The following is a 27,597-nucleotide window of genomic DNA, read 5'->3' as shown; positions in this document are numbered from 1 at the left end:
TTTAATAGAGACGAGGTTTCACCGTGTTAGCCAGGATGGTCTCGCTCTCCTGACCTCGTGATCCGCCCGCCTCGGCCTCCTAAAGTGCTGGGATTACAGGCGAGCGCCCGGCCCTGGGGAGACTACTGTATTAAGTAATTCGTGTTCCTCACCACCATCCATCTCCAGAACTTTGCCTTCCCAAACTGAAACTTGACACCCATTAAACACTGATTCCCCACTCCCCTGGCAGACACTGTTCTATTTTCTGTCTATATGAATTTGACCGCTCTAGGTACTTCATGTAGGTAGAATCATACAACAGTCCTTTTGCGTCTGGCTAACTTCACTTAGCATAATATTCTCAAGGTTCATCCATACTGTAGCATGTCCCAATCTCCTACCTTTTCAAGGCTGAATGATATCGTTGGATGTGTATATTACGTTTTGTTTCTCCATTTATCTATGATGGACAGTTGGGTTGCTTCCACCTTTTGGCTATTGTGACTGATGCTGCTATAAACATGGGTGTACAAATATCTTCTTGAGACCCTGCTTTCAGTTGTTTGGGATGTATACTCAGAAGTGGAATTGCTGTATCGTTATAATTCTGTGTTTAATTTTTTTGAGGATCCACCATACAGCTTTGCACAGCGGCTGCACTATTTTATATTCCTATCAGCAGTGCATAAAGGTTTCAGTTTCTCTGCAACCTTGCCAACACTTGTTACTTTCTGTTTAATAGTAGTCATCATAATGTGTGTGAGGTGGTATCTCACTGTGGTTTTGATTTGCATTTCCCTAGTGATAGTGATGTGGAGCATCTTTTCATGTACTTATTGACCATTTGTACATCTTTGGAGAAATGTCTATTCAAGTCTTGTCCCATTTTTTAGTTGAGCTGTTTTGTTATTGTTCAGCTGTATATTTATATCCTTTTAAAAAATTTTTTTTAAATTGATTATTGAGTCAGCCCTCTCTCTCTCTTTCTCTGTCTCTCTTTTTTTCCGAGACTGAGTCTTGTTCTGTCACCCAGGCTGGAGTGCAGTGGTGCAATCTCGGCTCATTACAACCTCTGCCTCCTGGGTTCAAGCAATTCTCCTGCCTCAACCTCCCTCCTGAGTAGCTGGGATTACAGGCGCACGCCGTCATGCCCGGCTAATTTTTTGTAGTTTAGTAGAGATGGGGTTTCACCATGTTGCCCAGGTGGGTCTCGAACTCCTGAGCTCAGGCAATCCACCTGCCTCGGCCTCCCAAAGTGCTGGGATTACAGGTGTGAACCATTGCGCCTGGCCTCTCTTTTTTTTTTTTTTTTAAGAGATGGGATCTTACTCTGTTGCCCAGGCTGGAGTACAGTGGCACAATCCTAGCTCACTGCAGACTCAAACATCTGGGCTTGAGGGATCCTCCCACCTCAGACTCCTAAGCAGCTGGGACTGCAGGCATGCACCATCACACCTAGCAATACAGTCTATAAAGACTTCCTAGAGGAGATATCCTTCAGGAGCCTTGAAAGTAAGGGCCACATTATGACTTTCCCAAGCCCTGGGCACTTTTGTCTTTGTGGGCTCCTCCTTCACTTAAAAAATATTAAAAATCATATTTTACAACTATCAGTGTAAGGAAGAATATGATAATATAATAATTAATATTTATAATTAGTAATTCACATAACAACCTTAATATTTCTTTGACCTAAAATTTTGGTTCTCTTCCTTCTGATTATAAAAGAAATGAAAATCACTTAAACCATTTTCATGGGCCTTTAGAAGCATTGTGGGCCCAGGGCACTGTGCCTGTTGTCCCTAGTGCATAAGTCAGCCCTATTGGAAGTAGGGCAGTGGAACTGTGCCTTGTGGGCTTTGCCCACCCTGCCAGGTAAAGCTTATCTCTTGCCACCAAATAATTGTACCAGCTACTGCCTAGGTTGTCCTCACCCTCTATTAGACACTTAGCATTTTCCTTTTTTTTTTTTTTTTTTTAGACGGAGTCTCGCGCTCTCGCCCAGGCTGAAGTGCAATGGCGCTATCTTGGCTCACTGCAAACTCCGCCTCCCGGGTTCACGCCATTCTCCTGCCTCAGCCTCCGTAGTAGCTGGGACTACAGGCGCCCGCCACCGCGCCTGGCTAATTTTTTGTATTTTTAGTAGAGACGGGGTTTCACCGTGGTCTCCATCTCCTGACCTCGTGATCCGCCCCCCTCGACCTCCCAAAGTGCTGGGATTACAGGCGTGAGCCACCACGCCCGGCCAGCATTTTTCTTTATTTTATTTTATTTTATTTTATTTAAAACAATTTTTTTGTAGAGATAAGATCTTGCTATATTGCCCAGGCTGGTCTCAAACTCCTGGCCTCAAGTGATCCTCCCATCTCAGCCTCCCAAAGCAGCATTTTTCATTGCACTTATTCCTCACCACAGCCCTGTGAAACAGGTTTTATTCTCATTTTACAGAAGGAGCAACTGAAGTTCAGGGAAGTTAAGGAGTTTTCTTTTCCTTTTCTTTTTCCGAGATGGAGTTTCGCTCTTGTCGCCCAGGCTGGAGTGCAATGGCACAATCTCGGCTCACTGCAACCTCCGCCTCCCAGGTTCAAGCGATTTTCCTGTCTCAGCCTCCGGAGTACCTGGAACTATAGGCACCCACCACTATGCCCAGCTAATTTTTTAAATTTTTAGTAGAGATGGGGTTTCACCATGTTGGCCAGACTGGTCTCGAACTCCTGATCTCAAGTGATCCACTCACCCCGACCTCCCAAAGTGCTGGGATTACAGGCATGAGCCACTGTGAAATTTTCAAAAATTAAAAAAATTTCCCAAGGTCATGCAGCTAGTAATGGCAGAGGCAGGATTTTATGCCAAGTCTGATTTACTGCAAAGCCTGTGTTCTTTCTGTCATGATGGACTGCTCCCAAGGTCTCACTCCACCCAACTCGCTGGTGCGCATGAAAGAGAAGGCAGAAGAAAGGGGGCCGAGTTCCAGTGTGGCTTCCCATGGAAAGAACTGGGGGAGCCACCTTTTGTTGGACAGGTCTAGAGCAAATAAGTAGGCTGGCAGACTCAGGTGGCAAAAGATCTGATGTCTCAGTGATAAGGGATTTAGCTCAGCCTGGGAACAAGGGCCACAAGAAAGCCAGCCGGTATCTGGGTTAACAAAAAAAAAAAGAGTGAGTAAACAGAATAGATCTTGAAGGTCATTTGCTATTGGTTAGGATTTGGGTGGGGCCTTCAATCTTATGGTCCTTTGTCCTGACATTCCACTTACAAGAAGAATGATGCTACAGTCTTTCCAAACCTGAGCAGGGAAAGTTTGGAAAGACTGTAGTGCTATTTAATAATTATTTCTTTGTTTGGACAAAGAAATGGGAAAGAAATGGGGTAGAAACAGGAGAGAATGGAGGAAAAGCTATAAGCCATTTCCTTCTTTTATGCCAGCTTTCCTGAACTTAGTTTGTTTTGTTGTTGTTTGTTCTTTTTTTCTTTTTTTTTGAGACAGGGCCTCAATTTCACCCAGACTGTAGGGCAGTGGCTCAATCACAGCTCACTGCAGCCTCAACTTTCCCAGACTCAGGTGATCCTCCCACCTCAGCCTCCAAAGTAGCTGGAACCACAGGTAGCGTGCCACCATGCCCGGTTAATTTTTGTATTTTTGTAGAGACAGGGTTTTGCCATGTTGCCCAGGCTGGTCTTGAACTCCTGGACTCAAGCGATCCTCTGGCCTCAGCCTCCCAAATTGCTGGGATTATAGGTGTGAACCACCTTGCCAAGCATGTTATTTTGTTTAAAAGGTAATACATGCCCCTCAGAGAATAACTTTCTAGACCTTTTCTATGTACAAACATATATATGCATATTTATAGGGTTTTTTAAAGTTGCTTAAAAAAAATATACAGAGAGACAGGGGTCTTGCTATGTTGCCCAGGCTGGACTCAAATTCCTGGCCTCAAGCAATCCTCCCACCTCAGCCTCCCAAAGTGCTGGGATTATGGGTGTGAGCCACTGCACCCTGCCAATTTACTTTTTTTTTTTTTAAACAAAGATGCAGTCCTACTAGACATACCACCTGGCAATTTGCTTTTTTCATCTAACCGTTTATCCTCTCCCAGTAATATTGTACATCTCATATTCTTTTTAGCAACTATTTCTACAATGGATGGCCTATAATTTATTTCATCATTCCTCTCCAGATAGACATTCTAAGTGTGTCTGGATTTTTTATTTTAAAATTTGATTTCAATGAGAATTCTAATAGAACACTTTCCATTTATAAAAATTCAAAAACTAAGGCTGAGGGGGTTCTGATGCTCAGCTAGTTCAACTAGCCATTCTATACTAGAATTCTCTCTCCAAGATGCTTCCTTGCTTTTGTCCAGTTTTGCTCTTTCTTCTGTTGGGGAGACATCTGTCTTTTCGAGTTTCTGCTGTTTGTTCTCTTGTACAGGTCATGCCTTGGCATATTAGAAGACAGAATTTAAGTTCTAGGCTCCCTTTTTTCTCTGGGCTTTCTCTTGCAAGCTTTCCTTATCTGACATGGTTTGCCTGCTCACCTCAAAATTGTGACACAGTGGCTCATGCCTGTAATCCCAGCACTTTGGGAGCCGAGGTGGGCAAATCACCAGGTCAGGAGTTCGAGACCAGCCTGGCCAACATGGTAAAACCTTGTCTTTACTAAAAATACAAAAAATTAGCTGGGCGTAGTGGTGGGTGCCTGTAATTCCAGATACTCGGAATCGCTTGAACCTGGGAGGCAGAGGTTGCAGGGAGCCGAGATCAAGCCGCTGCACTCCAGCCCGGGTGACAGAGTGAGACTCTGTCTCAAAAAAAAAGAAAAAAAATAAGACCGGGCGCAGTGGCTCACACCTGCAATTCTAGCACTTTGGGAGGCCAAGGTGGGTGTATCACGAGGTTAGGAATTCGAGAACAGCCTGACCAACATGGTGAAACCCCATCTCTACTAAAAATACAAAAATTAGCTGGGTGTAGTGGCATGCGCCTGTAATCCCAGCTACTTGGGTGGCTGAGGCAAGAGAATCACTTGAACCTGGGAGGCAGAGGTTGCAGTGAACCAAGACCGCACCATTGCATGTTAGCCTGGGCCAGAGAACGAGACTCCATCTAAAAAAAAAAAAAAAAAAAAATTAGCCGGGCTTGGTGGTGCACGCCTGTAACTCCCAGCTACTCAGGAGGTTGAGGCAGGAGAATCATTTGAACCCAGGAGGCGGAGGTTGCAGCGAGCCAAGATCTGCAGTGAGCAGAGATCCTGTCTCCAAAAAAAAAAAAAAGAAAAGAAATGATGACACCCAGATGAACTCAGCAGTCTAGGAGTGGTACAAAGTAGAGCAGTACTGTCGCCTCCATTTTTAGACCATATTTATATTACTGGTGCCTAAAATAACAGTAATTTAAAATTTTTTATGATTATAAAAGTAATTATTTATCATTGTGAGAAATTTGGAATATAAAGGAAAGCACATAAAACAAAACAAAATTCAGGCACACACCTGTAATCCAAGCACTTTGGGAGGCCAAGGTGGGAGGATCCCTTAAGGCCAGGAGTTCAAGACCAGCCTGGGCAACATAGCAAGACTCCCTCTCTACTAAAAACTTTAAAAATTAGCCAGGCATGGTGGCACACACCTATAGTCCCAGCTACTCAGGAGGATGAGGTGGGAGGATTGCCTCAGCCCACGAGTTCAAGGTTACAGTCATCTATGATTATATCACTGCATTCCAGCCTGGGTGACAGAACAAGACCCTGTCTCTAAGAAAAAAAGAAGAAAATCAAAATCATTGAGAATTCCACAACCTACCTGTAACTCCTGCTGCTGTTTTGGAGTATATCCTTCCAGTGTTAGTGGTTTTTTAGGGACCCCCCGTAAGTACTTTATATGTGATGCTGCTAAGCCATAGCTTCCCCATTCTTTGTGAGTAGTTGGCTTCCTGAACCTAAGAGCAAGGAATATGTTAAATTCTCATCTTGTTCAATTTGGTGTGTTTCTTTAGACATTTGAAATGTGTCTATGTTTATCAGTTTACTAGTTGCCCCTCAGCTTTGAAGCCTTTAACAAATTTCTCAGGGCTGGGCGCAGTGGTTCACATCTGTAATCCCAGCACTTTGTGTTGTTGAGGCAGGAGGATCGTTTGAGCCCAGGAGTTCAAAACCAGCCTGGGCAACACAGTAAGACTCCATCTGTACAGAAAATTTTTAAATTGTTGAATCTTCCCTGGGTCTGCAGGATCTGCATTTACCCAAAGGGCATTCAGCTCAGCCTGTGTAGAAGGCACCAATAAAGCATAAGACCAAAAAAAAAAAAAAAATCTTGCAAAGAATTTGAAGTTCAATATGTATTTTTTGAGACAGGGTCTCACTCTGTCAGCCAGGCTGGCATGCAGTGGTGCAAACATGGCTCGCCGCAGCCTCAACTTCTCAGACTCAAGTGGTCCTCTTGAATCCTCCTCAGGGTTCAAGTATCAGCTATTTTTTTTTTTTTTTTTTGGTAGAGACAGTGTCTCCCCATGTTGCCTACGCTGGTTTTGAACTCCTGGGCTCAAGCAGTCCTCCTGCCTCAACCTCCCAAATTGTTGGGATTATAGGCATGAGCCACTGCACCCAGCCTTGGACTTTGTTATACTTGTTTTATTATTTAATATTTTTTATTTTGAATTACATAAAGGCCTTATTTTGGCCCTCGCATGGTTTGATATAACAATATCAATTCAAAAAGACCAAGGTTAAACCCCAGTGAAAGAGTCTCTGTCTAGACTGGCATCACTTCATCCCTTAACAATCCATTACTGCCTCACTTAGGCCTTATAGCCAGTCTGTATTTCTCTACCTTGTCCACAAGGATATTATAAATAATCTTTTTTTTTTTTTTTTTTTTTGAGACGGAGTCTCGCTCTGTCGCCCAGGCTGGAGTGCAGTGGCGCGATCTCGGCTCACTGCAAGCTCCGCCTCTCGGGTTCACGCCATTCTCCTGCCTCAGCCTCCGGAGTAGCTGGGACTACAGGCGCCCGCCACCACGCCCGGCTAATTTTTTGTATTTTTAGTAGAGACGGGGTTTCACCGTGTTAGCCAGGATGGTCTCAGTCTCCTGACTTCGTGATCCGCCCGCCTTGGCCTCCCAAAGTGCTGGGATTACAGGCGTGAGCCACCGCGCCCGGCCTTGTTTTTTTTTTTTTTTTTGAGATGGAGTCTCACACTTGTTGCTCAGGCTGGAGTGCAATGGCCTGATCTCGGATCACTGCAACCTGTGCCTCTCGGATTCAAGCTATTCTCCTGCCTCAGCCTCCTGAGTAGCTGGAAATACAGGTGCCCACCACCATGCCCAGCTAATTTTTATATTTTTAGTAGGGATGGGGTTTCACAGTGTTGACCAGGCTGGTCTCAAACTCCCAGCCTCCGTCACCTCAGGTGATCCACCTGCCCTCAGCCTCCCAAAATGCTGGGATTACAGGCATGAACCACTGTGCTTGGCCTATAAATAATGTTATGATGTTTTCTGATGCTATCTACTCTTGCAGCACCTTCAGTTCTCCTTAAGCCCCTCCCATCCTCACTCTCAACTGATTATCTTACATCCTATTTTGTAATTATTAATTAATTTATTTTTTGAGAGACAGGGTCTGTCACCTAGGCTGGAGTGCTATGGCACAATCATAGCTCACTGCAGCCTTAAACTCCTGGGCTCAAGAAATCCACCCACCTCAACCTCCCAAACTGCTGGACCTACAGGCGTGTGCCACCATACCTGGCTATTGCTTTATTTTTATTTTTATTTTTTTGTAGAGATGGAGGTCTCTCTATGTTGCTCTCAGCCTGATCTTAAACTCCTGACCTCAAGCGATCCTCCCACATTGGCCTCCCAAAGTGCTGGGATTATAGGTACAAACCACTGGGCCCAGTTAAGATCTTATTTTAGAATGGGTAGACTGGGCACAGTGGCTCACACCTGTAATTCCAGCACCTTGGGAGGCCAAGATGGGCAGATCACCTGAGGTCAGGAGTTCAAGACTAGCCTGGCCAACATGGTGAAACCCCATCTCTACTAATAATGCAAAAATTAACCAGGTGTGGTGGTGGGTACCTGTAATCCCAGCTACCTGGGAGGCCAGGGGCAGATAATAACCTGGGAGGGGGAGGTTACAGTGACCCAAGATGGCACCACTGCACTCTAGCCTGGGTGACAGAGCAAAGACTCTGTCTCAAAAAAAAAAAAAAAAAAAAAAAAATTATTTTAACTTCAGAGGCCAGGCACGGTGGCTCACACCTGTAATCCCAGCACTCTGGGAGGCCGAGGCGGGTGGATTACGAGGTCAGGAGATCGACACCATCCTGGCTAACACGGTGAAACCCCATCTCTACTAAAAAATACAAAAAATTAGCCGGGCATGGTGGCGGGCACCTGTAGTCCCAGCTACTCGGGAGGCTGAGGCAGGAGAATGGCGTGAACCTGGAAAGCGGAGCTTGCAGTGAGCCGAGATCGAGATCGCACCACTGCACTCCAGCCTGGGTGACAGAGGGAGACTCCGTCTCAAAAAAAAAAAAAAAAAATTTAAGAGATAGGGTCTCACTATGTTGCCCAGGCTGGTCTTGAACTCCTGGTCCCAAACAGTTCTTCCACCTTGGCCTCTCAAAGTACTGGGATTATACAAGCCGCTGGGCCCAGTTAAGATCCTATTTTCTTGAGCAAATTAAAGTTCTCAGAAGAGAACTGCCAAAGGCTCCCACCCCCACCGTCAACCTGCCACCTGCGTTTGTGCCCATCTACTCTGCTTTTCCTCCTTCCAATGGCACTGTCTCTGCTGCTGTCTGCAGCCAGCCCCTCTGTGCTCTAGATCTCGTCTCTTCAAGGGCTCTTGTACATCATCAGTTGTCCCTCTCATCTGAGTCATTCTTACCTGTATGCAAACATGCTGGCATTTCTCCTATCAGAAAAACAAACAAATTTGAACTCCCTTTCCCCTCCAGTCACAGCCTCATTTCTCTGCTCACCTTTACAGAGAAATTTTGTGTAAGCATGTATTTATACTTTGCCTCCAGTTCCTCTCCTTCCATTTCTTCCTTGAACCCACCCTAAATTACGGGTTTATATCCAGCACTTCACCAAAACTTCTCTTGTAAAGGCCATTTATGATCTCTGCATGGCAAAAGCTGTTTGGCTGCTACTCCCCAGTCTCCTTGGGCTCAGTCTTGGGTTCTCTTTATCTGCACTTACTCCTGGGTGATCTCACCCAGTCTATGGTCCTAAATATCTAATGACTTCAACCTCCAGTACCATATATATATCTGTATTTTATATATATTTCTGGAAAGGTTGTTTGTTTTTGTTTTTTAAATAGAGATGAGGTCTCACTATGTTGCCCAGGCTGCTCTTGAACTCCTGAGGTCAAGTGGTCCTCTGTCCTCAGCCTCCAAAGGGCTAAGATTACAGGCGTGAGCCACCGCACCTCGCCTCCAAATTCTAGTCTTAACATCTGAACTTTGATATCTAGTAAGCAATCATGTTTCTTCCAAATTTGTTCCTCCTGCAGGCTTCCCCCTCTCATATAACTCCATGCCTTCATCTTTGACTCCACCCCACATCCAATCCTGTCTGTCTTTGTTTCAGATTATATTCAGAATCCCACCACTTTCTCACTGAGCTGCTGCAAAAGCAATTAATGCTGTCATGGAAATTAGGAAAAGGGACTGGGTCCGCTAGCTCACACCTGTAATCCCAGCACTTTGGGAGGCTGAAGTGGGCAGATCACTTGAGGTCAGGAGTTCAAGACCAGCCTGGCCAACATGGTGAAGCCCCATTTCTACTAAAAATACAGAATTAGCCAGGCGTGGTGGTGCATGCTTGTAGTCCCAGCTACTCCAGAGGTTGAGGTAGGAGGATTGCTTGAACCCAGAAGGTCGAGACTGCAGTGAGTCATGATCATACCACTGCACTCCAGCCTGGAGGACAGACTGAGGCCCTGTCTCAAAAATAATTAAGTGAATAAATAATAAAGTAAAAATCTGATCAGTCTCTGCCCAAAAACCTGTAAAAGCTTCCTACCTCACTCACTGAAAAAGCCCTTACCTTGGCCTACAAGGCCTGTGTTGTACAGGCCTCCTTGACTTTCTCTGCTTCTCCTCTCCCCCTTGCTGCCACTCAGGGGCCTCCATGCTGTGCATTTAACAGGCCAAGCATGCCTGGCCCCGGGGTGTTTTTCAGTGCTGTGGACAGCCTTCCCGTGAACTTGCTGTCCCCTCTGCCTGGAATGTTCTTCAATCAGCTCTTTGCATGGCTGCCTCCCTCACCTTCTTTAGGTCTTCACTCAAGTCACCTCTTCAGTAAAGCTTCCCCTGACAACCTTCTCTAAAACCACAACTCCACATCCCAGCTTTCCATCCCCTTTTCTGCTTATTTTTCTACATAGTGCTAATTCACATGTAATATAGCATACCTTTTACTTAGTTATTTATTTTTACTTTTTTTTTGAGATGAAGTCTCTCTCTGTCACCCAGGCTGGAGTGCAATGGCACAATCTCGGCTCACTGCAACCTCTGCCTCCTGGGTTCAAGTGATTCTCCTGCCTCAGCCTCCTGAGTAGCTGTGACTACAGGCGCACGCCACACGCCCAGCTAATTCTTGTATTTTTAGTAGAGACAGGGTTTCGCCTTATTGGTCAGGCTGGTCTCCAACTCCTGACCTCATGATCTGCCCGCCTCGGCCTCCTAAAGTGCTGGGATTACAGGCGTGAGCCACCGTGCCCGGCCTTATTTTATTTATTGTCTGTCTTTCCCCTCTAAAAATGTAAATTGTATAAAGAGAGGGTTTTTTTATTGTGGTAAAATTATACATAACATAAAATTGACCATTTTAACCATTTTCAAGTATACAGTCCAGCAGTATTAAGTACATTCACGTTGTTATACCTACACCAACACCACTACGCATCTCCAGAACTTTTGCATCCTCCCAAACTAAAACTCTATACCCATTAAACATTAACTCTCCATTTTCCCCTTCTCTAGCCCCTTACAATCTCCTGTAGTACTTTCTGTCTCTATGAATTTGATTACTGTAAGCACCTCATAGAAATGGAATCATACAATGTTTGTCCCTTTTTTTTTTTTTTTTTTGAGACAGAGTCTCGCTCTGTTGTCTGGGCTGGAGTGCAGTGGCACGATCTTGGCTCACTGTAACCTCCACCTCCTGGGTTCAAGTGATTCTCCTGCCTCAGCCTGCCGAGTAGCTGGGATTACAGGCACCTGCCACCACATCTGGCTAATTTTTGTATTTTTAGTAGAGACAGGGTTTTGCCATGTTGGCTAGACTGGAATGTTTGTCCTTTTGTGCCTGGCTTATTTCACTTAGTGTCATGTCCTCAAGGTTCATTCATGTTGTAGTATATGTCTGAATTCCTTCCTTTTTTTTTTTTTTTTACAGAATTTCCTTCCTCTTTAAGGATATGTTTATGCCACATTTTGTTTATCCGTTTATCTATTGATGGACATTTGGGTTGTTTGTTTCACCTTTTTTTTTTTTTTCTTGAGATGGAGTCTTGCTCTGTCACCCAGGCTGGAGTGCAGTGGCGCGATCTCGGCTCACTGCAAGCTCCACCTCCTGGGTTCATGCCATCCTCCTGCCTCAATCTCCCGAGTAGCTGGGACTACAGGCGCCTGCCACCACGCCCGGCTAGTTTTTTTTTTTTTTTAGTAGAGACGGAGTTTCACCGTGTTAGCCAGGATGGTCTCAATCTCCTGACCTCGTGATCCGCCTGCCTCGGCCTCCCAAAGTGCTGGGATTACAGGCGTGAGCCACCACGCCCGGTCCATTTTACCTTTTATTTAGGTATTGCATAATGCTCCTATGAACATGATATGCAAGTATCAGTTGAAGTCCATTCATTTCTTTTGGATATATACCTGGAAGTGGGATTGCGGGATCGTACCCAGCATCCCAGCAATGAGATTGCTGGGTAATTCTGTTTACTCTTGGCAGGAACTCTAAAGGTAAGAGTTTTTGCCTGTGTTGTTCACTGATAGAAGCTCAGAGCCTGGCATAGAGTACACACTCAGTAAATTCTTTTTGAACTGTTTAATTTCCCTGTCTAAGAACCTAGAATCTCAGTCTAAGAAGGCTGTGCAGCTTGTCTGACCCAGCTTGCTCTCGGTAGTCCCATTCTGACTTCTAATGCTTGCTGTTTCAAGTTCAGAGCCCTCCAAACAGGCCGTGATAATGTGTTCTAGAACTTTGCTGGGGAATCACATCAAGCTCACCATTTCTTTGCGGAATCCACCTTCCTTCCATGGCCCCTTCAGGTTCCAGATCCCTCTCTCTTTCTCAGAAGCTCCTTTGTCACCAACAGAAATCCCATTTACAAGTTCTTGCAGTGCCTTTGGCTGTCATATCTGGTCCTTTTAGATCAGTCTGGTGCTTGCTGAGTTTCTTTGTTTCTGTTGAGCTCACTTCCCCCATGTCCCCAAAGGCTCCACTGCTCCTTAGTACAAAAAAATGATTCTCTTTGATAGGAGACAGAGGTGAAAAGGCCTGAGGGAATTCTGCTTTCTCTGTTACCTCCAGCCTGACCCCTCAGGCCCAAATAAGCCTAGCTTTTTCTTTGTTCTCGTTCCAGATATAATGCTTTTTAAATTGTCCTTCACAGGGTGCGGTGGCTCACACCTGTAATCCCAGCACATTGGGAGGCTGAGGAAGGCGGATCACCTGAGGTCAGGAGTCTGAGACCAGCCTAGCCAACATGGCAAAACTGTCTCTACGAAAAAAATACAAAAATTAGCCAGGCATGGTGGCACATGCCTGTAATCCCAGCTACTTGGGAGGCTGAGGCAGGAGAATTACTTGAACCCAGTGGGTGGAGGTTGCAGTGAGCTGAGATCAAGCCACTGCACTCCAGCCTGGGCGAGACAGTGAGACTTGGTCTCAAATATAATAATAATAGGCTGGGCACAGTGGCTCACGTCTGTAATCCCAGCACTTTGGGAGGCCGAGGCGGGCGGATCACAAAGTCAGGAGATCGAGACCATCTGGCTAATATGGTGAAACCCTGTTTCTACTAAAAAATATAAAAAATTAGCCAGGCGTGGTGGCACGCTCTTGTAGTCCCAGCTGCTCGGGAGGCTGAGGCAGGAGAATCGCTAGAACCTGGGAGACAGAGGTTGCAGTGAGCCAAGATTGTGCCACTGCACTCCAGCCTGGGTGACAGAGCGAGACTCTGTCTCAAAAAAAAAAAAAAAAAAAATCTGATGTAGAGTCTGCCTTCTTGCCATTGTTTAAATATTGAGGTAAATTTCTTTGCACCTTTCTTCATCTGCACTTTCTGCTTCACCCGATGGCTTCATATAAGTGGAAACCGACCAATAGCTGCATCTCAGCAAGGCATTCTGTAGAATTTTTTTCTTAAGGTCTTCCTGTTTGACTAAAATATTCTCTAGTTGTGAGAAAGCTTGCTTTTGATCATGTTAAACATTAAAGGTATAAAGAGGATGGGGAGTCCTCTGAACCTCTTTTGGTTCTAGGGGCTGCTCAATTTTTTAAAAAGTAAAGAATAAATAACTGAAAATAAACTGAAAATAAAGAAGTTGCATATAAATTAACATGACTTCTGCATGACACTGACTTCATTCCCTAAGTTACCTATCACCAGTCAGCCAGTTCATGTTAAAGAAGCACTTTGTAGCACAACTGTCTGTATTTAATTGTGATCATCTGGTTTCCTCCCACCTTTATCCTTTTTTTTTTTTTCCTGAAACAGGGTCTCACTCTGTCACCCAGAGTACAGTGGCACAATCACACCTCACTGCAACCTGGACCTCCTGGGCTCCAGTGATCCTCTCACCTCAGTTTCCCGAGTAGCTGGACTACAGGTGTGTGCCACCATGTCTGGCTAACTTTTTTTTTTTTTTTGTAGAGATGGGAGTCTGGCTATGTTGCCCAGGCTGGTCTCCAACTCCTGGGCTCAAGCGATCCACCTGCCTTGGCCTCCCAAGGTGCTGGGATTATAGACGTGAGCCAGTGCACCTGGCCTCCTCCATATATTATTAAAAAAAAAAAATAGAGGCCGGGCGCGGTGGCTCAAGCCTGTAATCCCAGCACTTTGGGAGGCCGAGACGGGCAGATCACGAGGTCAGGAGATCGAGACCATCCTGGCTAACACGGTGAAACCCTGTCTCTACTACTAAAAAATACAAAAAACTAGCCGGGCGAGATGGCGGGCGCCTGTAGTCCCAGCTACTCCGGAGGCTGAGGCAGGAGAATGGCGTGAACCCGGGAGGCGGAGCTTGCAGTGAGCTGAGATCACGCCACTGCACTCCAACCCGGGTGACAGAGCAAGACTCTGTCTCAAAAAAAAAAAAAAAAAAAAAATAGAGATGGTGTCTCACTATATTGTCCAGATTAGTCTCAAATTCCTGGCCCCAAGCAATTCTCCTGCCTCCACCTCCCAAAGTATTGGGATTACAGATGTGAGCCACCACACTCAGCCTAATGTACAAAGTAAGTTATTGTTGGTGATTGAACAGAAATTACTCATCTTCAAGCTTCTGACATACATTAATCTACTCAATGCTTTGTACATCCTAAATTCTCAAATGTTTAAAGAAAGCAAAACTAGGAACAACTGTATAGAACTCTAGATCCATGGTAGGAAGATGGATTGCAGCCCTGGGAGATTTGGGGAGGAAAGTGCATGGTGAAAGGTATGAAGTCATGACCAGGTAGATAAACTTCAGAGCTTCCCTTTGATAGGAGTCACAGTGTTGTATAACCTAATCTCAGAAGTTACATACCATCATTTTTGCCATAGTCTGTTAAAAGCAAGTCACCAGGTTCAACCCATATACCAGAGGAGAGGCATGCTCAAGGATGTCAATACCAGGAGGCAGAAATCATTGTGAGCCATCTCAGAAGCTGTATACCACACTCCCATTTCACAAATCAAGAAACTGAGGTACCACCAGGCATGGTGGTGCATGCTTGTGTTCCCAGCATTTTGGGAGGCCAAGGCAGGAAGATTGCTTGAGGTCAGGAAGTCAAGGCTGCGGTGAGTCAAGATTGCACCATTGCACTCCAGCCTGGACAATATAGTGAGATCCTTGTCTCTACCAAAAGAAAGAAAGAAAAAAAAAGGCCAGGCATGGTGGCTCACGCCTGTAATCCCAGCACTTTGGGAGGCCAAGGCAGGTGGATCACGAGGTCAGGAGATCAAGACCATCCTGGCTAACACGGTGAAACCCCGTCTCTACTAAAAATAAAAAAATTAGCCGGATGTGGTGGCAGGTGCCTGTAGTCCCAGCTACTCGGGAGGCTGAGGCAGGAGAATGGCATGAACCTGGGAGGCGGAGCTTGCAGTGAGCCGAGATGGTGCCACTGCACTCCAGCCTGGGCGACAGGGCAAGACTCCATCTCAAAAAGAAAAAAAAAAAAGAAACAGGTTCAGAGAGGTTTAGGAACTTCCTCCAGGTCACCTAGTAATATGCTTAGGCAGGATTCAAACCCAAAGCAACTCTCCCTTTTATTTATTTATTTATTTTTGAGACAGGGTCTCACTACTCTGTTGCCCAACAATGCAGTAATGCAGTGCTGGCTCATTGCAGGCTTAGCCCCCTGGGCTGATGCAGTCTTCCCACTTCAGCCTCATGAGTATCTGGGACTACAGGCACGTACTACCACACCTGGCTAATTTTTACTTTTTTTTTTTGTAGACAGAGTCTTGCCGTGTTGCCCAGGCTGGTCTCAAACTCCTGGCCTCAAGCAGTCCTCCCACCTTGGTCTCGCAAAGTGCTGGGATTACAGGCCTGAGTCACGATGCCTGGCCAGCTTTCCCTTTTAATGACTAAGCATATTAACAAAGTCACCTTAAATAATATTTAAGTAGTAGCTATTCTATGATGCTTACATGTTCTCTCATTTAATCTTCGCAGTAGAACTACAATGTTGGTTAATATAGTTCCTACGGGTAACAGATGAGAATGGATGAATGAATCAAATGTATAGGCCAGCCACAGTGGCTCACACCTGTAATCCCAGGACTTTGGGAGACCGAGTCAGGTGGATCACTTGAGGCCAGGAGTTCAAGACCAGCCTGGCCAACATGGTGAAACCCTGTCTCTACTGAAAATACAAAAATTCACTGGGCATGGTGGCACACACCTGTAATCCCAGCTTCTTAGGAGGCTGAGGCAGGAGAATCGCTTAAGCCAGGAGGTGGAGGAGCCGAGATCATGCCACTGCACTCCAGCCTGGGCAATGGAGCGAGACTCCATCTGAAATAAAAAATGTATACCTGTTCCAGACAAACTCTAAAACCATTTTTCCTCAGCTCTCACAACATAACAGTTAACACAGAAGACTTCTGTGACCCCAGGCCGGGCGCGGTGGCTCATGCCTGTGGTCCCAGCACTTTGGGAGGCCAAGGCGGGCGGATCATGAGGTCAGGAGATCAAGACCATCCTGGCTAACATGGTGAAACCCCATCTCTACTAAAAATACAAAAAATTAGCCCGGCAAGGTGGCAGGAGAATGGCATGAACCCAGGAGGCGGAGCTTGCAGTGAGCCGAGATCGCACCACTGCTCTCCAGCCTGGGCGACAGAGCGAGACTCTGTCTCAAAAAGACACCAAGTGGGTGTCTTCTCATCGATTCCGACATTATCTACCTGGAGCCAGTGTCAGATACCACAGGTCAAGGGCTGGGTCCCCAAGGCTCCACCTCCCTTCAGACACTAGTCACAAGTCCAGGCCTCCAAAACTTGTGACCAACCAGCTTCAAGTTGGAGTTCCCACCCCTGCCAACCCCTGCTTTGGGGTTCAATTAATTTGCTGGAGTAGCTCACAGAACTCGGAAACAATATGTTTACTGGTTTATTATAAAGGATATTGCAAAGGATACAAATGAGGACATGTGTAGGGTGAGTTGTGGGGAGGGGGGGCGGAGCTTCCATGCCCTCCCTGGGTGTGTCACCCTCCGGGAACCTCTGCATGTTCAGCTAGTTGTTTTTTGGGGTTTTTTTTGTTTTTGTTTTTAGATGGTGTCTCATTCTGTCACCCAGGTTGGAGTTCAGTGGTGCGATCTCAGCTCACTACAACCTCCACCTCCTGGGCTCGAGCGATTCTCATTCCTCAGCCTCCCAAGTACCACACCACCACACCTGGCTGATTTTTTTTTTTTTTTTTTTTTTTGCTATTTTTGGTAGAGACGGGATTTTGCCATTTCCCAGGCTGGTCTCAAATTCCTGGGCTCAGGAAATCCAGCCACCCCGGCCTCCCAAAGTGCTGGGATTATAGGCATGAGCCACCATGCCCAGCCATGTTTAGCTATGCAGAAGCTTTCTAAGGCCAATCCTCTTGGGTTTTTAATGGAAGCTTCATGATGTCAGCGTTCCTTTCCCAAATTCTCCCTCTGGAATGAGGATCTTATGACCCACTATTGGAAAGGCAGGGGAAGATGAGAGTCCTGCCTTGGGGCAGGTGAAGGGAAGAGCAGGAAGAGGCCGGAGAGATTCCTTTTCCTGACACCCACATCCTAACACAAGGCTAACGGGCTGTGGGAATTAGGAGCCAGGAACTGTGGATGAAGACTTAGAATATGTGTGTGTGTGTGTGTGTGTGTGTGTATATATATATATATATATAAAACACCACAGTAACCATTTGCCCAAGGCCAGAGTGGTTGAGGGTACTACCATTCCTAGACAAAGAGCGGGGACCAGTGGAGAAAGGTTTGGCCTGGCCTTGGGAGGGGAAGTGCTCTGCACAGCCTGCCTCTGCTTTCTGTATTGCGGGACCAGGATGGTTCATCAGGCTTCCCTGGGCCTGCATGGAAAGACCCCTCAACAGTCTTGGCCCCTCTTAGCACAGGCCCACCTGACCACCACTGATGCCCTCATTTCACTTGCTGTGGATGGAAACCTGCATGTGTCAGGCACTGGATAGGAGTCATGCTCACACCACGCTCCAGCCACGCTGGCCTTTGAGTCCCCCAGTCTCAGAGCTTTGACCCAGGCTCTTCTCTCTGCCTGGAATGTGCCCCATCCCTGTTACCTGGTAAACTCTTACCCCTGCTTCAGCTCCCAGCTCAGATATTCCTCCCTTGGGAGGTCACTCCTGGCTGGAAGACTGGAAGACACTCCCTTGGCCGCACACTTTCCTAAGTGCACTTACGGCAGCTCCTCACCGTGCAAGCTGTGGAGGGTGCTGTGGAGGGTGAGCCCTGGGAAGCTGGCCCGTGTCCATTTTGTTCGACCTTTCATCTAGCACACGGCCTAGCAAAGAGGAGGCAGTGGGTGAGTGTTGCTATTTGTGGGATGCCAGTCAGGTCGGGGTGCCTCCTGTGGGTGATGCCAGGGTCAGCCAGCCAGTTTTCCCCAGGAGACTTCTATCCTGCAGTAACCTCTACATTAAAGTGCTAATAGGAAAGAACAGAAGGGCTTCCTGACTTCCTCTGTAAACACTTAAAAGGGACTTCTGGAGACCACTCATTTTGTCATGTTCTGTCCCTGGGTGTAATGACTTTAGGGTGGGACTTTCTTGCGCTGAAGGATAAATAAACCCGTAGCAGGAGGGGGTGCAGGATCTATTTTAGGGTAGAGGAGAGGCCTGTTTCAGAACCTTTCAAATTGCAGGGCCTATCCTGGAAGTGTAGAAAAGGGTTTTTAATAGGAGAGGAGCACTATTTCATTATGTTAAAATAATGTTTACAAAGAGTCTGTAAGAATGCTGCAAGAAAATGCACATGCTATATAATGTAAATATATGCGCATATACATCTCATTTGATCTCACTTATGTAAAAATATGCATTCCTAATAATGGCTTATCCTTACTGAGTTACTTATTAAATGTCACAACAACCTTTTAAAGTAGGTACTCTTACCTCCATTTTGCCGATACAGGTTAGTAAAGGACAGAGTTCATATTTGAAACCCAGTCCGTCAGGCTCTATAGCCCCTACTCTTAACCATTATATTATGCAGGGAGAAATCCATCAACATGTTGTCTTTGGGTGGTGGTTTATTTTCTTCTCTATTCTCCAGGATTTTCTATTTATATTTACTATAGAAGTTAAATGATAAACTTTTGAATAGCAAAGAAGGTGGGGTGGTGAAATTTGAAAGCCAAACATATGCTTTCAAACAAAAGAATTCACCCCATTTCCTTTTCCACTTTTCTACATTTTCCAGAACTGATGACCACCCCAATTTTACGGCCCACTGAGGCCCTGTCCCCAGAAGATGGAGCCAGCACAGCACTCATTGCAGGTAATATAGACTCTGAGCCAAGGCCAAGGGACCTTCTGGATCAAGGGCATCTCTCTCCGGAGAGAGCCTGACCAAATCCATTAATGGGCTCACCCTGGCATGCAAGTTATATTACACACACACACACACACACACACAGAGAGCTATAAAAGACTCAGAGGCTTCTGTCAGAGGCACTACCAGTAAATGACAGGTTGGGAGGTGGCCACAAATAGATATGCATACGGACGTTACACTCGAGTACATGGGTAGGGACGAGGATATATGTGGTTGGTTGAGTGGGTGAGGAAGAGGGGGAGGATCAGAGAAACCACTTCCTGTTAGGATAAGCCATTTCCTGTTCCCTCCTTCCCGTTTCTATAAGAATCAGGAACTGGTTTGGGAGGGAGTTCAGTTTTGTCAGAAATCAAAAGCATGTGTCCTTAGCTTAACTTAAGCACCAGCAGACTCCAGCTATTATGTGCCATGGAAATTGGGGTTGGTGGGGGAACATGGTTTGGATGGAAGTGGACACTAGTTAACGAAAACAAGAGGATCTTTATGAAAACAGTGACTAAATCAGATGACTCCAGGAATTACTGAGACATCCTCAATCCTGAAACATCTCTACATTTTCCCTCTCCTTTCCAAGTTGTTATCACCGTGGTCTTCCTCACCCTGCTCTCAGTTGTGATCTTGATCTTCTTTTACCTGTACAAGAACAAAGGCAGCTACGTCACCTATGAACCTACAGAAGGCGAGCCCAGTGCCATCGTCCAGATGGAGAGTGACTTGGCCAAGGGCAGGGAGAAGGAGGAATATTTCATCTAATGACTCCCGGGCCCCAAGGAGCTTATTCCTGGCTCCAGCGCTAACATATTGACTGCTTATTATGGGAAAGTTTTCTCTGAAGCCAGGGAGAAGCATTGATTGATGTGGGCAAATCCAAGCTCCAGCCAGGTCGCAGTCCCAAATGTCGACATCACTGACTCCAGGGACCAGGGACATGGAGAAAGCTGTTTATGGTATCTTTAACCAGGCCCTCTTATCAGAGCTGGTGTTTGTGACTGGTCAAAAAGATGGGGCTATATGAGGGGACATCTGAGTATGTGCCCCGTCATCTTTTTTCACAGGTTGAAGGGAGAGAAAAGAGTGTTAGGGCCATTGGCTGCTCTACTCTGTCCCCTACCTGGTTACCTAGTGATAGCCCCAGTGGAGATAATGTCCATACAAGGTCTTCCCAGAGGCTGGATACCACAGTAAAAGGCCAGGCCAGGAGGGGTAGGAGACTCTGGAGATCTTACCTCCTGATAAATGTGCTACATCCCCTAATCTGAGCCCTTCCTTTCCGTGTTCCCCGACAACCTCATGCTTACGTGATTTTTATCCAAAATAAAATTTTTCATTGCTACGGAAGTCTGATTCTCATGTGCAAGAAGTAACTACCTTTACATTTTGACTTATTTTTCCTTAAACATTTTTGACATTTTCTTTTCCCTATTTAATGCCTTTGCATGTGTTCTCTCCCAAGCAATAAGAACCTTAGGAAAGTTCTAGAAGTTTGCAGAACTATCTTAGGGATTTGAGACAAAGATGGTGCAGGAAAGCTTGTTCCAGAGTAATGTCATTAGAAACATACCCTGGGAAGGAAGGGTACAGTGGCTCACGCCTGTAATCCCAACACTTTGGGAGGCCAAGGCGGGCAGATCACGAGGTCAGGAGATCGAGATCATCCTGGCTAACACAGTGAAGCCCTGTCTCTACTTAAAATACAAAAAAAAATTAGCCGGGCGTGGTGGCAGGCGCCTGTAGTCCCAGCTACTCGGGAGGCTGAGGCAGGAGAATGGCGTAAACCCGGGAGGTGGAGCTTACAGTGTGCCAAGATGGCGCCACTGCACTCCAGCCTGGGCAACAGAGTGAAACTCCATCTCGGAAAAAAATAAAATAAAATAAATAAATAAACGTACCCTGGGAAATGAGTTGGTTCAAGCCTCCATCCTGGCAAGGGCCATAATTTCCTAGAATCCCTTCTATGTATATACAGAAGGAACCAGGAAAAATCAAGCTACTGCCTTTCCCAGTGTATCCTCAGAATCAAGCCAAGAGTTGTTCACTTTGGAATTAAGCTAGGTCTCCTTTGAAGTCTTAATGTATTGCCTCCATTGTCCAAGCTCAAACGCAACCAAGTTAAGAGCTGAGGAATCTGGCTGGGTGCAGTCGCTTATTGCCTATAATCCCAATACTATGGGAGGCTGAAGCAGGCGGATCACTTGAGGTCAGGAGTGTGAGACCAGCCTGGCCAATGCAGTGACGCCCTGTCACTACTAAAAATACAGAAATGAACCAGGTGTTGTAGCAGGTTGCCTGTAATCCCAGCTACTCAGGAGGCTGAGAATCACTTCAACCTGGGAGGTAGAGGGTGCAGTGAGCCGAGATTGCACCACTGCACTCCAGCCTGGGTGACAGAGGGAGACCCTGTCTCAAAAATAAATAACTAAATAAATAAATAAGCTGAGGAATCTATCTTGACAGGCTAGATTCTATGAGTTTTCAGTATTTCTCCACATAGAACATTGGAGAAACTGAAGGTCATCCTCAACATATACAAATTGCTATACCAGAAACTTTTCTTCAAGCCAAACTTTAGAGCAAGTTAGGAGAATCAATAGTTCCTCATTTCTAAGTTTAGGTCCTAAATTCCAAAATTTGAAAGAGGTTAGGGAGTAAAATGATGGAAAAGTTGAACATCTGGAATGGAATTCATGAAAATGGTCAAGTCTTAGGCTTGTACTCCTGCCTTTATTTCAAAGTGTCATCGAAGGAAACAGCAGCAGCAGCACCTAGCTGAATTCTAGATGGGATATAAATAAAATATATATAGAAGAAATCTAAAAACAAGCTAAGTAAAGAATCCTTGCAGTGAGGTGTAATGCAACTTCATCACTTTATTCAAATCTTCAAAATAGTCTTTATTCTACATTTTTAGTATAAAAATTCCACAAGTTAAGTGCACCACAGTGTAGAGAGAGACATACAACGCTGAACTTCCATAACAGTCAATGGTACAGTCAAACATCACATGTACAGAACACACAATTTAGATGAACTGAAATTATAAGATAAAATAAAATCCAATTTCAGAAAACAAAAATCAAAACATTAAGGATCCCTGAAATATTCTTAACCCTAATAAGATTTCACTGGACTCAAGTCATTTTGTAGTGAGACATTCACAATATGACCCTATTAACCCAGTCTAGGAATTCTGGGGAGCCGAATGAGTGGCTGCATCAGACACTGTGACAAAAAATGGTAACCAATTTTTGATCTGAAAACTCCTCTTAATTTGGCTCTTAACACATCAATCAAGCTTTTGAAATACATCCTCCTCCTTGCCCCTCATATTTTAAATCAACTGTTGTTCACAGTACACTTTGCACGATATCTTTGTTCAAACATAGCTCAGTTTTTCTGGCACCAAAGCAAATTTGGGTTAGGTTCGTGTATGCAGAGACAACCTATGAGGAGGGCCCATAAGGCACCCTCCACTTTTGCCTGAGGAGATACGAAAGCAGAAGTAATGGGATCTGTGCTTGGGGCACAGAGAGGGTTTCAGAGGATCCTTGTGAAACACTAGTTAAAAGATGACGAGTGGGGAGAAGTGCGAGGAAAGAAGGAAATTAGTCTGACTGGCTTTCTGTCCTGCACCATTGATTCAATGGAGACTGGCGGGAGGAAATGGAAGACTAGGGTTGGAGATGGGATGGGTGGGGCAAGGGATGGAAAGGAAAAGGCAGACAACTAATGCGTTCCATTTATAACAAGTAATATAAATCAAAGACTTAAAGGAGATTAAAGACCAATCAGAATAATTTGGCAACTTTAATTCTTAGGAAGATCAAAGTTCCCTCCAAACCTAATTTGATGTTTTATTACTAAAAGCAAAGACCAGTATGGTACAGTATTACTCCAGAGAAATTATAGGAAAATCCTTAGGGCGGCTTCACCCACATTCATTTTATGAATGGATACCTCCCCTACCTCAAAATGCTTTAGGGAGGTACTGCTACCATTACATGGTTCCTTATTAAATTTGAAAAGTGCCTGAAAGATTGGGCACCAGAAAGACACCCCAACAACATGTGTCTAAACTGCAACTTCAGGTTAATATGACTAAAGCAGTTACATTGTGAGAAGTGCTGAAGGTATGTGATGTCTTTCCCGGCACAAAGGTGGCCTTGGTTCCTCACCAGATGGTGTAGCCACCATCTGAACCACCCATGAAGAAATTCCCCTTCCGCTGAGTTACGAGGACGTTGGCTCCCTGCATGACTGCAAGCTGAGCAGCATTGGGAGGGCATCCAGGAGGTGGAGGCTGAAAGGAAAGGATATAATAGAATGGGCACAGAGTGGCTAATATAAACAAAGGGAAGGGGACATAGGGGAAGCAGAGGCCTGTTAGGATGAGGCAATGTGCTAACCAGTTGCATTTTAAGGAGCTAGTTCCACCATCAATTTGAGTTCTAAAGTAGGTCTATACTTCATGTGAACCCAAAGATACAAAGAGAAAAGGGAGCCTACCACTCATTCAAAGGGTTCCAGCTCTAAGAGGAAGCCTGTGGCTAGCTTCTGCACATGAACAGGCCAGACCAACAGTCATTTGGAGGGTAGGGAACCACTGCCCTACTCACATTCCCAAAACAGGGATAGGGTGCCAGTCTATGGATGAATCCCACATGCTTCCTACGTCGGGTTTTTTTTTGTTTTTTTTTTTTAATTTTTTTGAGACAGAGTCTCGCTCTTGTTGCCCAGGCTGGAGTGCAATGGTGGGATCTGGGTTCACTGCAACCTCGGCCTCCCAGGTTCAAGTGATTCCCCTGTCTTAGCCTCCCAAGTAGCTGGGATTACAGGCACCCACCACCACGCCCAGCTTTTTTTTTTTTTTTTTTGAGACAGAGTCTGGCTCTGTTACCCAGGCTGGAGTGCAGTGGTGTGATCTCGGCTCACTGCAACCTCCACCTCCTGGGTTCAAGCCATTCTCTTGCCTCAGCCTCCCAAGTAGCTGGGATTACAGGCACCTGCCACCGTGCCCAGCTAGTTTTTGTATTTATAGTACAGTCGGGGTTTCACCATGTTGGCCAGCCTGGTCTTGAACTCCTGACCTCAGGTGAGCCACTGTACCCGGCCCTTACATAGTTTTTGAATAAATTACTGGATAACTGAAGGCTCACTAATGACACATATTCGCCTCATCTCTAGCATGTAGTTATGGAGTAGTCATTTGGGCTCTAAATCTCATGCACTGGGGAATTAAGTAGGAAAAAATGATAACACTGTTAATATCTATCTAAAAGCTACTTACTAGGGATTATATACATTCTACTTTGTTAATCATCAGGGTTCCTAGTACAACACCATGCTGATGGCAAATATTGAGTAAATGCTTATGGAATGAATAAGAAGCATTACTAGACCAGTTCAGTGTACCAAAATGAACTGGAAAAGCAGCAAGTAGGACTCGATAGACATGAAAACAAAAGAATCAGGTTAACTCACTCCCCAGTGAGATGCTATTCACTTGCCACAGTTTTGCCCCCTCAAACACTTTCTGATGAGGTCATACTCACAGGAATGTTGCCAGCAGTAGCCCCAGCTCCAAATCTGGCACCTGCATCATACCCTCCTTCCACCAGCACTGTGGAGCCAGGTGGATAGATGGGACTGACTGGATAATAAGCCATGGGGATTGTGGAACCTAAAGGCCCAACAGCCACAGACTGGGCCATGGGAAGATACAGAGAGGCTCCAGGAAATGCAGCTGACATGGTGGGGACTGTGGCAGCCCCTGGGTGCACAAAACTCGGACGATAGAGCTAGAAAAGGCAGAAGAGAAGGCAAAATGTTACTTGATTACATTCCTATTTGAGATCTCTTTAATAAGCCAATTCTTAATTCTCCTTGTGCAGGTTATACTTTTTGTAAGATCATACAAGTTGCCTTGCCACTGGCCTTCAATATTCTCCTGGATCACTTCCTGCTATAGCTAATGTTGGGCTCACAGAACGCAAATTCATCTTCTGCACCTCAGCCTGTGCCAAATAACACAAAATCATCAAATAATGTACTTTCAACTCCGACAAAAACTGCCAAATTATACAGTGTTGTAGATTATTCATGTGAGCATTTGTGAAGAGTAAACATGTGAAGTCAGACGTAGCTAAGGACTAAAGGACCACTCTAAGAGTATTCTCAGCTAGTTCAAGTCTGTCAAACTGGAAGCACCTCTGAGTAGGCAGGTGGAGCATCAGTATAGGGTGGAGCCTGAGGAAGATGCAAGGTCTGAGGGTATACTGGATTCCCAGGAGGCTGCACAGGGTAGGTTGGCTGTGTTGGATATTGACCTGAAAGACAAGAAAAAAATGCAGGTTGCCTACTACACAGAGCTACCAAAATGAGACAGGTCATACCGGGTAGCTAACCTAGTGGGAGCAAGCGGAAGGGGATTTGCAAATAGTCTGCCTCAGAGGGCCTGATTCCTGGAACTAAGAAAATATGCATTGTCTTTGCACCCTTAAAATGGAAGGTGCTGGATTCTGACGGGACAGGAAAGGCACTGCTCACTGCTCCTACTAACACAGGAGTAACGGGTTAAGTCTAGCTGGGCACAAGTTCCCTCTGGAATGCAGGACAGGTCTGGGGTTCTGGCCTGCTGCTGTTCTGGCTTATCAAGGGTGCCTCTGCTTTAGGTAGTCTCCACAGCCTGTCTACAACCAGCCCAGACTTCGTGGCTAACAGTTCTGATTTTCCTTACAGATTACTATTCAAGGTCGACTTCCAAACAAAGGGTGTGAATGATGGAAGTGAACCGTGAGACCGGGAAAAGGGTGCAGGGCTGAGGAGGAATGTCCTCATTGGAAAAGCGGGTGATGATGTTTGGTTTTTTGTTTGTTTTGAGACAGAGTTTCGCTCTGTCACCCAGGCTGGATTGCAGTGGCGCTATCTCCGCTCACTGCAACCTCCGTTTTCTGGGTTCAAGCAATTATGTTACCTCAGCCTCCGGAGTAGCTGGGATTACAGGCGCCCGCCACCACGCCCAGCTAATTTTTGCATTTTTAAGAGAGTCGGGGTTTCACCACGTTGGCCAGGCTGGTCTCGAACTCCTGACCTCAGGTGATCCGCCCGCCTCGGCCTCCCAAAGTGCTGGGATTACAGGCGTGAGCCACCGCGCCCGGCCTGTTTTTTTTTTTTTCTATTCCTTTTTTCCCCCCCTCACTCTATTCCTGGGTTGTGGGAATCATGTTCTGACAGACACACTGGTACAACCACAGAGAAGGGGATAAGTTCTGATCCCGTCAGCGAAGGGCGAGGGGGTGCGAAGGGAAGGAGAAAACAGACCTCACAGGCCCCGGCCCACGCGCCTACTCCAGCAACTCACTAGTTAAGTTCGGGCCCCGCCGGGGGTTCCGGAGCGCGGCGCCCCGCCTCCGCCGGCTCTCCATTGGCCTATGCGAATGCCTGCGCTAGCGCTCTATTTGCTCCTGCGGATGCCCATCATGTCAAGCCCCCCCACCCGAGCCCGCAGCTCCAAACTGCGCCACAGAGTTTACGGAGGAAAGGGCCTGGAGGCAGTAAACAGCCGTAATTTGGGGATGACGAAGGCGTCAGGCGCAGCGCCGTGGACTGCAGCCGGCCAAGGAGCGCGACGCAGCCCACCCCAAACCTGGCGTTTGGTGACCCTGGGCTCCGGACCCGCTCACTCTGGGCCAGCAGTACCCCCCCCGACGGCCTCTGCCACCCTCGGTCCTTGCCTTTGCTGTTCATGGTGGCTGCGGGTCCGGTTCGTCTGGGCGTCGCGGACGGTTATTTTTTTCGTCCTCTTCCTGTTCGGAGCTACTTCCGTGTCACGTGATGTTCCGTCCGCCTAGCGTCACCCGACGCCCGAGTGGCACTGCCGCCGGAAACTCCGCCTCTGCGCCCGGCTTCCAGTCGATCGCGGGAGGGTCGGCGCGGTTCCGCCCACTCGCCTTGGCCCCACCCCCTGCTCGTTCCCGTCCTCCACCCCCTACCGGTGTCCCTCAGCTGGAGACAAACCAAACGCAGGTATTGTCTCGATTCAGGATCTTTTCTCTGTTGGACGCTGGGCGGCAGAACGATGCAAGCATTCCCTGGAACCTTTCTCTGCCTACACGCATTAACTCAAGGTCACCTCACCTTGGCAACCTTCCACGAGGGGCTTATGTTTCTGCAAATTTGTCGCACTGCCTGAAATCGGCTCCTCACGCCTTAGTTTATCATGCGTCCCTCCCCACCAAACCCAACTTAAGCTTCAGCTCTGTTAAAATTTATTTTGCCACTCCAGCTCACATGTATCCTTTCCTGGATGAGACCTGCACTG

General features: G+C 46.3%; 2 protein-coding genes across 14 annotated transcripts in view; one reads left to right on the top strand and one right to left on the bottom strand.

The window, feature by feature from the left end:
* SMAGP (small cell adhesion glycoprotein) overlaps positions 1-20,611 on the top strand; it is a 30,558-nt gene extending 9,947 nt beyond the window's left edge. For 3 of the 8 annotated variants that reach the window (XM_077954340.1, XM_028829492.2, XM_077954341.1), the window contains exons 3-4: positions 19,146-19,223; positions 19,855-20,611. In XM_077954340.1, coding sequence (XP_077810466.1) covers positions 19,146-19,223; positions 19,855-20,033 — 257 coding nt within the window. In that variant the 3' untranslated portion in view covers positions 20,034-20,611. Of the gene's footprint in view, positions 1-8; positions 1,956-9,870; positions 9,874-12,615; positions 12,744-18,033; positions 18,250-19,145; positions 19,224-19,854 lie in introns of those variants that run through there. The other 5 variants (XM_077954339.1, XM_077954337.1, XM_077954335.1 and 2 more) reach the window with 5 other exon arrangements.
* Positions 18,961-27,105, bottom strand: DAZAP2 (DAZ associated protein 2). Of its 6 annotated transcripts, XM_077954342.1 has the most exons (5): positions 27,011-27,105; positions 25,485-25,603; positions 25,017-25,075; positions 24,830-24,950; positions 22,128-23,577 (listed from the first exon to the last, which is right to left on the bottom strand). In XM_077954342.1, exons 1-5 carry the CDS (start codon positions 27,021-27,023, stop codon positions 23,449-23,451), a joined length of 441 nt encoding a protein of 146 aa, XP_077810468.1. In that variant the 5' UTR covers positions 27,024-27,105; the 3' UTR covers positions 22,128-23,448. The 6 variants fall into 6 exon arrangements, with proteins under 6 accessions (XP_077810470.1, XP_077810468.1, XP_015007226.1 ...); XM_077954344.1 differs by lacking the exon at positions 22,128-23,577 and adding an exon at positions 18,961-19,913 and having other exon boundaries at positions 24,830-25,075; XM_015151740.3 differs by having other exon boundaries at positions 24,830-25,075.
* Between the last annotated feature and the right edge of the window lie 492 nt (positions 27,106-27,597).

This window comes from Macaca mulatta, chromosome 11, assembly GCF_049350105.2.
Source record: "Macaca mulatta isolate MMU2019108-1 chromosome 11, T2T-MMU8v2.0, whole genome shotgun sequence".
NCBI lineage: Eukaryota > Metazoa > Chordata > Mammalia > Primates > Cercopithecidae > Macaca > Macaca mulatta.
This window is presented reverse-complemented; position numbering and strand designations above follow the sequence as displayed.

Bases quoted from the DNA above. Each gene is read 5' to 3' on its own strand.
- DAZAP2 (XM_015151741.3), bottom strand. The intron at 25,076-25,484 runs GTGCTTCCAGTT...TGCCTTTTCTAG, and splicing joins CTCCACCTGCCTACTCAGAG to CTCTATCGTCCGAGTTTTGT. The intron at 23,578-24,906 runs GCTCCACAGTGC...CTTTCCTTTCAG, and splicing joins CAGTCCCATCTATCCACCTG to CCTCCACCTCCTGGATGCCC.